This window comes from Pseudochaenichthys georgianus, chromosome 16 (assembly GCF_902827115.2).
Source record: "Pseudochaenichthys georgianus chromosome 16, fPseGeo1.2, whole genome shotgun sequence".
NCBI lineage: Eukaryota > Metazoa > Chordata > Actinopteri > Perciformes > Channichthyidae > Pseudochaenichthys > Pseudochaenichthys georgianus.
The window spans coordinates 3,488-14,571 of NC_047518.2; the positions used below are offsets into that span (position 1 = coordinate 3,488).

Here is an 11,084-nt window from a genome sequence, read left to right on the forward strand (position 1 = left end):
CTTTCAGAGGAAGGGTCCGAGGAACTCCAAGAAATGCTGGACTCCATGAGCATTCTGTGTCAGACCCCCCTCGAACCTTGTGTCTTCTTCAGAGGAGTCAAGGCTGCAAGATTACTTCTGAAGTCTCCTCTGCACTGAAATGCTTCTTCATTTGAGTTCCTTCTCTTTGCTCCAGGTCTTTCTCCTTCTCTGCTCACTAATGAAATAAGCCCTGGGTCAAACTGCATGTTTGTCTTTGGCAGCAGGTGCATAAACACACCAACCGTTGTTTTTGAATAATCAAGCGCCTCTTCAAAGACACATCAAACAAATCCCTCAAAAGATGGCCTTCTCTCTCTCACTCTCTTTCTCTCTCACTCACTCACTCAGGCCCAATCCCAAACCACTCCCTCGACCCTACCCCTCAGTGATGGAGTGAACTCCGTCTGTAGCCACACTCGCAGCTCAACGAGGCTCCCTCCTGTCAGATGGAGGGAGTAAACACAGCAGCAAGCTTTGGGACGGCCTCCCCTCTCTCCGGCAGAAACAGGAAATGCCGTAACTGTATGTAACAACGGTTTCAAATCAGCATCTCTTTGACAAAAAGTTTAAATGAATAACTCAAATAAAACTCCAAACATCTTTCATTGTGTTTCAAAGCTCTTTTAGTTTGAAACCTGATGTTTATAAGCTTCTTAGTTTTTGCAACGGTCTGTAAATATACACAACTTTATAATAAAATGCACACATTTACCTTTTTATAGACTAAACACAGGTATGATCCTAAGTTACAAACATATGAGGTCATCATGAGGTTGTTAACATCGCAGTTTATCAGTGGATGTTTGCTGGAACTACTTGTACACAGCGTGTTTCCTGACGGACACACACAGCGTGACTCCGGTCAGGTAGAGACCGGTATCAAGTCAGCACCGCTGCAGACTCGCTGTTTGAGGGATTGATAGCCCACTCCCCCTCCACACCGCTCCACACTCGTTGCTTTGGAACAGCCCTCAATATGACGGACCCTCCGCGTGACCGCGCAAACGGAGGGGTAGGGTGTAGGGGTAGGGTGTAGGGGGCGGTTTGGGAATGGGCCTCACTCACTCACACACACACACACACACACACACACACACACACACACACACACACACACACACACACACACACACACACACACACACACACACACACACACACACACACACAATGAGGCATTTGAGAGAAGTGAAATCATTAAAATAATGAAGGGTTAAAATCCTGACAATGATTGAATGTTTAGTGGTTTTGAGTACGTTAGAAGTTGTTTAAGTGATTCATGAAAAAAAAGTAAAAAGAAATATTGATGTATGAGGATTTAATAGCAGATTTTTGGGGCATGTACATTTTTGCCACGAAGGTGTCCAGAGGGTGCAAAATGCATCACGAGAGTAAAACATCTAAGAGTAAACGACATTGGATTTCAAAAATGTGACTCAAAAGAAGACTTCGTGCAAAAATCCATGCCAAAAGCTGTAACACAGCTGAAATGATCACCAAATAAAATAAAAAAAGTCAGGAAATATGTACAAAAATGCCCGAGGAGGGCACAAGGGCAGATCGCAGACTATAACATGGTTTGTGATTGTAGCCCAGCTGCGTGTGATCCAATCAGCAGCAGGTGCAGCAGCAGGTGTGATAATGAAGGTGACATAATGAAGGTGAGTTCAGAGTGAGATCAGACCACTTGGCTCTCCCGTCGCAGCACTCCAGCACGAGCTCCCCACACCCGCATCATGTCGGTGTTCGCGTGGCTTCTTTGGATTTTGTTTCGTGGTACTCTAGGAGGTCCGGTTCAGCACGCGACATGGTCGGAAGGGGCAGGCCTACATTGGGTACAGACACCACAGCATGAAGCCACGAACCCTTCGTTCTACCACCTGCCCATGTTCCAGCATGCACTGGGGCCACTTGTATCCCCGGAGCTGTTTCGTCCGGTCCTTCAGAAGAGCCCGCTGCCCACCGGACTGAATGCTCTGCTGTTCCCGCAAGCGAGAACACATCACAGCGTCACGGGGACGAGGTCACGCGCTGTGCGGGTTCGATGATATCTCTGTGCGCGTCGACCGCCTCCATCTGCGCACGTGGACCGATCCATCGCTGTTTCGACTCGGCTGGTGCCCGGTCAGCAGGGTCAGCCCCCGCTTTCTCTACTTCCACCACAGACTGACCGACTGCGGCGGAGAGCCTCAGGTGGGAACACCTGACAGCATCATTACTTCGTGAAACAATACAGCAATATTATAGAAACATTACCTCAACATCAGTGACACATTACAGTAACATTATAATAACATTAACAACATATTCTCAATGTTAGTGAAACATTATCATAACATTACCAATATTATAACATTGCTGCAACACCACAACAGTATCATAACATTGCAACATTATTTAACAGGCTTAATGAAACATTACAGCAACATTACCTCAACATTACAGCAACATCACCTTTTCATTAATGAAACATTACCATAACATTATCATAACATTACAGCAACAACACGTTTTCAACAAAGAAGCATTACCTTAAGAGTACTGTAACATTACCACGGTACAAGTAATGGTACAATGTACATTTACTCTAGTGCTGTACTTAAATGCAGGTAGACTGTACTGTGCCTTAGTATTTTATTTTATTTGATTCCAAGCTTTTATTTTATATTGGGTCCTTTTTTATGATACTTTAACTGCCTTTTTGTTTATTATACTTTTACTTAAGTAACATGTTTTAATCCGGGCTTTAATCCAAGAAATAATTATTTTAATTAAAAGATCTGACTACTTCTCGCACCACTGATTACTACAGCATTACCATCACAGTAAACACTAAGTGTATCTATGCTGACACATTAGGTGTACACTTAGGCCTACACTGGTGTGACCAGAAGACATAATGGCCACTTTAGGTCAAACTAAATTGTAATAAAGATAATGCTCCGTTAAAGTTGATTACTTAAATATGTGGATACATATGATGGTAAAGTGATACATGTGAAAGTTCTGTCTCGTTCTAATGTAATTTGAGCAGCACAAGATGTCGTTTAATTTCCATCAGTGTGGACGGAGTGAAAGAAGAGCGTTCTGGCAGACATGTAAAACCCAGCAGAACAGGGTTGGGGTTCAGCTGAAGAGTTGCAAGTTTGCACAAGAATATAGTTTTGTGAAATGTCTTACCAGTTGCACAGTAAATACTGCCTACCCTTATACAGACAATCTATTCAATGGTTTGAGTTTACTGAATTAATAAAAGATAGTTGTCTCCTAGACTTCTTTACAATCTGACTAATTTATTGCAACCAGTGGAATTGCCCCTTGCTGTAAAATGTCACTGATGCAGACTGCCATAAAAAGAACTGTTGAAGAACAGCAAATCATATTATGCTGAATCATCAGCTTCTAAAATAAGGTAAATGCTTAATTTGTATAATTCTAAAGTAGTCCTGCTGTTTAAACAATCAATCGTCGTACAACAGCGTTGGTTTTAACATGCTGACGCTCAACTGCAAAATGTTCATAAGCTTGTTCAATGAACGATTGAGGCTGTTGCATTTTTAAATAACATTAGGCCTTAAGAATCCAGAATGAGATGTGGTGCAGATGGATTCAAAGGGCTTTAAAGTAGATGGAATGAATTCCTATTGAGAATGTCTTCTCTGTCTCCCAGGTTGCTGGCGGCCAGCTACGTGCTGTCCTATACTCCACCTCAGCAAGGCTACGTCATCAGAGTCGTACCACTTAACTTCCCTATCTATTGCAATTACAACAGGTAACTTCAGGGCCTTCCAAGGCATGTAAAGAAGTGTTTCATCCTGTCACCACTCTGACCAAGAACATCATCAAGGCTCGTGTGTCTTAGGAGATGAGGAGGTTTCTACACATCTTCTATTGGACTTGCAAACAGAATAACATGTTGATGCATAAAGCTCCTAATTTAAACATGAAGTGATTGTTGAATGGAGCAGACTGAAACTGACTTGTTGGAGAAGAACTGGACGGACCAGGTTCTGATCAGCTCCTCTTTGGTGTGCTTGGTACATGTGCCTGGTACCTATACACAAGTCACTGCACTTTAAATCATTTCGCCCTACCTACTAACTAAGTGTGTGAAGCACTCTGTGGGAGTGTCACTAGTGTTCTTCTGTACAGGCTTGATGGATATTGATCTGTTACAGTTTGTGTCTGATGTGTGGAAAGGGCCAGCGTCTTCATTCATGCTTAGTGGACGAATGGCTGCTGAGCCACTGCACGAGAAGCACCTTGTGTGCAGCGCATATTAGTCTTCTGGGAAAACAGTTGGATCTCTAGATGTTTCCCCTTTGGGACAACTGTACGGTGTCACTTTTGATATCGCTCATCAGATTTAATTTGCATCGATGATTAAAGTTATGAGGGATGTGGCCGTTTTGGCGACAGGTGGGTGCTGTCTCAGGTTACGAGCTGTCTGTTCTGCGGTGTCCCTCGGGCGCCTCTCCTTCACCACCAATCCCCATTATTATTATTATTATTATTATTATTATTATTATTATTTGCATATTTTATCTAGACATTGGTGGAAAGTGTTGGTTTAACCTTCTTGCAGTATCTCGGCATGTCATGTGACTTTTGATCAGCCTCTGGTGGAATACATCTCATATTACAATCCTCTTGTCTCTCAGGTTCCATTACTCCTACCAAGTTGGCTTCAGACCTCAAGTTCAACACACAACCTTAATGAAGAGCATCAGGAGTAAACTCAGCTACAGCCTTACTGTCTGCGATGGTAAGACACCGACAGAATAAAAAGTGTCTATTATTTGCACAATACGACATGTCCGCTGTAAATATCTGAATTCTACAGCTGGCATCAAGTGCTCCAAGTCTACCCTGAACCGTCATTGTGATGTTAATGGGCATGTTGGTCTTGTCTGCATGTGTGTGTTAACAGCCCAGGGAGAGCCCGTCCCATCAGGCCATTGGTTCTTTTTAGGGGAGCCGGTTTATTTTGTTGCCCAGGCAGCAGCTCTATTTGCTGGGGAGAGGCTTTATGTGGACTCCTGCTATGCCACAAGCTCCAGCGACCCACACAGTGAGCACCGAGCGGAGATCATTACTAACTACGGTTGAGTCTCTCGTAGGACACGGTAGTTTTCCGTCATTGTTTGTCACTCTGCATCCTGATTGGTTCGTGCTTTCATTTTTGATGCAGCTGCATGGCAGACAGCAGGAGGGTGGGCAGCAGCTCCCGCTTCCTGCTGGGAGGGGGCAGTGTGCTGAAGTTCTCTGTGGATGCATTTCTCTTCAGAGAACTCTCTCAGGTAAGACCAATTTAAGTGTTTTCCTGAGTTTAGGATAGTATACATTTTAAGGTTAACATTTATTTATTGAAATGTGAAAATAGGTTTTCTACTCTCAAAACAATGGGTACTGTTCATCCAGTGAATAACATGCACTTGTTCTGGTTAACTGTGATGTGTAGAACACCCCCACCTACGCACTTAGCTGGTTGACCTTTACAGAGTAACATTAGTTTTATAATCAAGTCTACACCCAAAGCATGTGGGGCCCTGTAACATGGTTATTGTGAACGACTCCTATACCGTGAACGTAGTGTAGCATATTGTACATGATGTGTCAAAGCGTGTGGAACGATGGTGCAGCTGGTTGATGGTGCAGCTGGTTGATGGTGCAGCTGGTTGATGGTGCAGCTGGTTGATGGTGCAGCTGGTTGATGGTGCAGCTGGTTTATGGTGCAGCTGGTTGATGGAGCAGCTGGTTGATGGAGCAGCTAGTTGATGGAGCAGCTGGTTGATGGAGCAGCTGGTTGATGGTGCAGCTGGTTGATGGTGCAGCTGGTTGATGGAGCAGCTGGTTGATGGTGCAGCTGGTTGATGGTGCAGCTGGTTGATGGAGCAGCTGGTTGATGGTGCAGCTGGTTGATGGAGCAGCTGGTTGATGGTGCAGCTGGTTGATGGTGCAGCTGGTTGATGGTGCAGCTGGTTGATGGAGCATGCTTCAGAGCCCACTTCTGCTGATGATTCTGTGTGTTGAATGATAAATCAGTTCCTGCTTCAGGAGCTTATTTTACAGCAATGAAGTATCTCCATGTGTAATGCACTGTCGCATGCTTCCTTCAGTCTGTCCACTTGTGTCCTGGGTCAGGGCACTTATCTTCCCCTTCCCTTATCTACTGTCTCATGAGCACCAAGAATAGTTTTGCGTCACTGACTCTTTTTATATCGCTATTTCCGTAGCCCACTTTCTGAGAGTGATCATGGCCCACGTGAGTCGGCACACACTCGAGACCAAGTCTGGAGGATGCTGATGTGAACTTCCTTTACGTGGCTCAGAGAGATTACTCGTACAGTACTGAATGTATCGGACCCATGTATCTCATCGCTTTAACTTGTATCGGTGTAATCTTTATTTTATAGTCTGAACCTTCTCAAATCACTCGAGTTATTTTACAGATGAACAGTGATTATGTAGTTTCACATTACATTAGGGCGTCCTTCTACCAGAGTCGCTAAGACTGAAGACTAGGATAGCTGTTGAAGTGCTGGAAGGGTCCTGCAAGCTGCCCAGTACACACCTTAATGACATGTTACTAAACGAGTGGATCTATAGACCCAGCAGCGACTTTATACTCTGCTGTCTGACTGTAGGTGCTGTACCTCCACTGCTCAACATCAGTCGGTCTCACCACGTCCTCCTCCTCAAAGTCCTGCAGCTACGACCAGGCTGCTGGCCGGTGAGCAACGCTGTAACACAAACCACTTCAAGTGTAACGCAGTGACATCAGAGTGATCTTTACATCGTGTGTGTGTACTGATGTGTGTGTGCGCACTGATGTGTGTGTGCGCATGTGCACTGATGTGTGTGTGTGTGTGTGTGTGTGTGCAGGTGGGAGGAGCTGACGGCCGCAGCCTCAGTGTGCTCCTGCTGTGACTCCATGTGTGGAAACATACACCAATGTAAGTTCTGGAATCAGATGTCTCCAAAGCACAGACCTGCAGATCAGTGAACACATCGGTGATTACGTGCAACGAGATAATAACACATTGTTTAGCATCGTCGATACGACTTGGTCATTGATCTATGATAAAGGTTTTATTGTCATAGGCACAGTAGCTACAGTGTAGTTAAGGCAATGAAGGTCTTCACTTCCAGACTACATAAATATACATAAATATATATATATATATAACACAGAATATTGTCATGTCGTATTGTCATACTGATATTCTGTACACACTGTGAAGACCACTGAGACAAATGTACATTTGTGATATTGGGCTATATAAATAAACATTGATTGAGAATACATACAAAACTGTGTAAAAAGAAACGTAATATAAATGAAATAAAAAGTTGCAAGTGACCAATGTGCAAGTAATGCAGGAGAAGTAGACTATATACATGTCAAATAGACTAAGATTAGCTAAGAACAGAATGTACAATTAAATACTATACAATACTGCTTATTGTAACAATACATTTATATTTGAAATGCAAACCGAATTATGCTTAAAGGTGGGGTAGGTAAGTTTCAGAAACCGGCTCGAGATACACTTTTTATATTCCATGGAATGCTCTTAACATCCCGATAGCAATAAATAAAGTGCTTTGACAAAAAATCCATAAAAAAAATGTCATCTGTAGAAGCCGTAATACTGTAAAAAGCACAACCAATCTAAACTGCTAAACGGATTGGATGGCATACCTGCCTGTCATCCTTCCATCGGGGCACAAACTTATCTCGTGCCCTCATTGGTCATGTTCGTGTGTGTTGGAGAAGGGGCTCAATAAGGAAGTGGCAGATTTTCTCCGGTTGTGTATTTTCAAATTCTAGCGATCTCGAGCCGGTTTCTCAAATGTACCTACCCCACCTTTAATGTTATGAAGGCACTTCCCAGAGCTCATGAGTTCAGCAGTCTTCTGGCCCGTGGGACGAAGCTGTCCCTGAGTCTGGTGGTGTTGGTCCTGATGCTGCGGCACCGCCTGCCGCCCGGCAGCAGACGGAACAGCTTGTTGCTGGGGTGATGGGGTCGTTGAATGACAGTATTGCTGTTTAATCTCTGGCTTTATGTTCTCCTGCTTCTCTAAGCAGCCAACAAGAACACCGTCAGCAGTCCAGGCTTGCTCATCAGTCAAAGAAGTGAAGTGAACCCAAGGGGGAAGGAGATGTCTTTTCAAGCAGAGAAGACGAGAGACTGGGAAGATCCAGAAGAGAAGCTGGAAGAGGACAAAGATGAGAACCATAAGGAAGTCCAGACTTTTCCACAGGAGACGGAGGAGGAAGGAGCCAGTCCTAAGAAGACTGAGGAGACAAAAGCATGGAGAACAAGTGATGTAGTCAATCGGCAGGGAGACGAGGAGGAGGAGGATGAGGAGGAGGAAGAAGAAGCCAGTCCTAGGAAGACTGATGAGACAAAAGCATGGAGAACAAGTGATGTAGTCACTCAGGAGGAGGAGGACGACGACGAGGAGGAGGAAGAAGCCAGTCCTAAGAAGACTGATGAGACAAAATCATGGAGAACAAGTGATGTAGTCACTCAGCGGGGAGAGGAGGAGGAGGACGAGGAGGAGGACGAGGAGGAGGACGAGGAAGAGGAAGAGGAAGAGGAGGAAGGAGCCAGTCCTAAGAAGACTAATGAGACAAAAGCATGGAGAACAAGTGATGTAGTCACTCAGCGGGGAGAGGAGGACGAGGACGAGGAGGAGGACGAGGAAGAGGAGGAAGGAGCCAGTCCTAAGAAGACTAATGAGACAAAAGCATGGAGAACAAGTGATGTAGTCACTCGGCAGGGAAACGAGGACGCGGAGGACGTGGGAGAGACGGAGGTGGTGATGGATGAGACGGACAGCCAGCTGAAAGAGGTCTCTGCAGAGGACATCATGCCTGACCAGAGTACACCAGAGGAATTCTCAAGTACCCAGCATGCTTCTGTGAGTGGTTTGTCCAGGCACAACATCAGCACCGATGCTTCTGGTTCCAGCGCTACAGCTACAGCTTCCAGCTTTGAGATTGATTATGATGATACGAATCATCTTGGTTCTGCAGAACATGTTTCCACAGCTGCACTTCCTGCCAGTGAGCTCTGTGCTGATGGTGACCCAAAGAACTGCAGCACCACCGTTAATAGTGCAGCAGGTGGGGCACAAAGCTTCACCCCTGATGCTGCTGTTGGAGCGACCACTAGATCTGGTTCTCTTTGGGAGTCAGATATCAGAGACGTTGAGACCGTTGGGAAACACTCTGCCACCGGCGACTTGGCAATGGATGCTCCAGGTTCGTTTAATATCAGCAGGCTGGAGGCCAATCAGAGTGACTCGCTCCTCTGGTCAGACCAGTCTGACTGGATCCAAGGCCAAGCAGAAGATCGGAGTGAAGGAGCATATGGAGGTGATGGTGATGGTGATGATGATGATATGCTTCACAGTGTTCAGAGCAGAGAGTCAGACTCAGAGCAGCACGCTCATCCAGCTGGCTTCAGCGACACCATCTTTGTACACGGGTCTCTCGGTAAGCCTGATTTTGATTCTGGAGCTGAAGAAGACGAAGTTCTTCATCCGAGTCCCTTGACTGGAGAAGAGCAGACACAATGGCAGGAAGAATACTTTTCTGATGCCACTGCAAGACCACACGGTGTCAGTTCTTTGAGTTTCGAGGACATGCATGAAGACGGCCTTAGTCACTCTGCTTTGGTGAGCATCGCCTCCGCCCTGCAGGGCTCTGTGAGCAGCCTGCCAGCTGATCCGGACTGGGCTGATCTGGAGCCAGCACCGGGCTTCTACAGCTTGGGGTTTGTGGAGGAGTGGCCAGTAGAGGAGTTGGGACAGGAGCTGATGGATGACTTCTTTCCAGATGAGATGAATTATCAGAAGAGTTCTAACTCTGGTTTACATAACAATGGACACAATATTTCACTCGAGTTTTAAACACGTCTGACCCGACAAAAACAGCACATGAGATCCTGTGCTGCTGTATTTATTACATTGTTTTGTACATGTTTCAATATTTATGAAAGTCTTAAGAACGGCTTTGCAGGGGGGAAAGGTCAAGTCAGAAGTCAGAGTGGGTCATGTAGAATCCATCCAGCAACAGTTAACTGTACAACCCTTTCTTTCAATGCTGTAACTTTCCTATGACTGTAGAACCTCAGTAATTTTGAAACCGTTCTGTAAATGTCAAGGGCCAACAGCTGTTAGTGCTCACATGAAGAATATGAAACCAGGAGAGGCTTTCAGACAAACCTTTCCAAGACTGAGGAGAACCTTGTGTTCAGCTGCCTGTAGCCGTGATGTGGACATGTTTGTAATGAATAAACTCCTCTGACTAAGCTCTTACCTACCTTTGACTTGTTGTCATTCTATATACATGTGAAAAATCTATCATGTAAAAAATACAAGGGGTTTAGATTGTTTAAAGTCATGTTTTATATTCTTTAGAAATGTCCTAAACAATAGGCGCTTTCACACCAAGTGCTTTGCCGTACATAGTTCATTCACACCTAATAGTCCTCTGCTGCACCAGACCACCATTTGTTATATTGTTTCATTTTTCAGAAGGTTCGGTTTGCGTTCACACGGGCAAAACTCAAACGGACTATAAACTTTAAACGCAAGTCATGTGCTCGGAAATGCTGTTCAACCATTGGTCAGACATTAGGCGCATTCACACTGCGGTACTTTTCCCACAAAGGTTCATGAACTTAGTTCATGATCGCGTTCACACCAAAAAGAGCCGGTGTCAGTACCAGATGCATAGACATATAAAGAGTAGACGCCGCATTGGCTGCTGGGGCGCAAGAAATATGGCCGCCATCTTGGACCGGTCATCCAGCAGAGGTTTCAAGATGCCAGAGCACTGTGCAGCATATTGCTGTGCAAATCGGTGGACGATTGCGAACAGGGGTCGGGGGATTACTTTTCACAAGTAAGATTCAACATTATTATTGGTTGTATTTTGTAAATAGAATATTATTGTACTGTATTGATGTCCGCCAGCGAAATCGTAGCCAGCAAACATTATGTTCATGGCCAACTGAGACTTTATAAATCGCTGCTGTAACAAGTGA

At 44.9% G+C, this 11,084-nt stretch overlaps 1 protein-coding gene across 2 annotated transcripts; it reads left to right on the forward strand.

The window, feature by feature from the left end:
• Nucleotides 1–1,674: 1,674 nt before the first annotated feature.
• On the forward strand, nt 1,675–10,357 carry LOC117460431 (protein starmaker-like). Of its 2 annotated transcripts, none has more exons than XM_071206108.1 (7): nt 1,675–2,214; nt 3,692–3,793; nt 4,683–4,786; nt 5,213–5,321; nt 6,669–6,754; nt 6,907–6,977; nt 8,111–10,357. In XM_071206108.1, exons 4-7 carry the CDS (start codon nt 5,217–5,219, stop codon nt 9,943–9,945), a joined length of 2,097 nt encoding a protein of 698 aa, XP_071062209.1. In that variant the 5' UTR covers nt 1,675–2,214; nt 3,692–3,793; nt 4,683–4,786; nt 5,213–5,216; the 3' UTR covers nt 9,946–10,357. The 2 variants fall into 2 exon arrangements, with proteins under 2 accessions (XP_071062209.1, XP_071062210.1); XM_071206109.1 differs by having other exon boundaries at nt 8,114–10,357.
• Nucleotides 10,358–11,084: the final 727 nt, after the last annotated feature.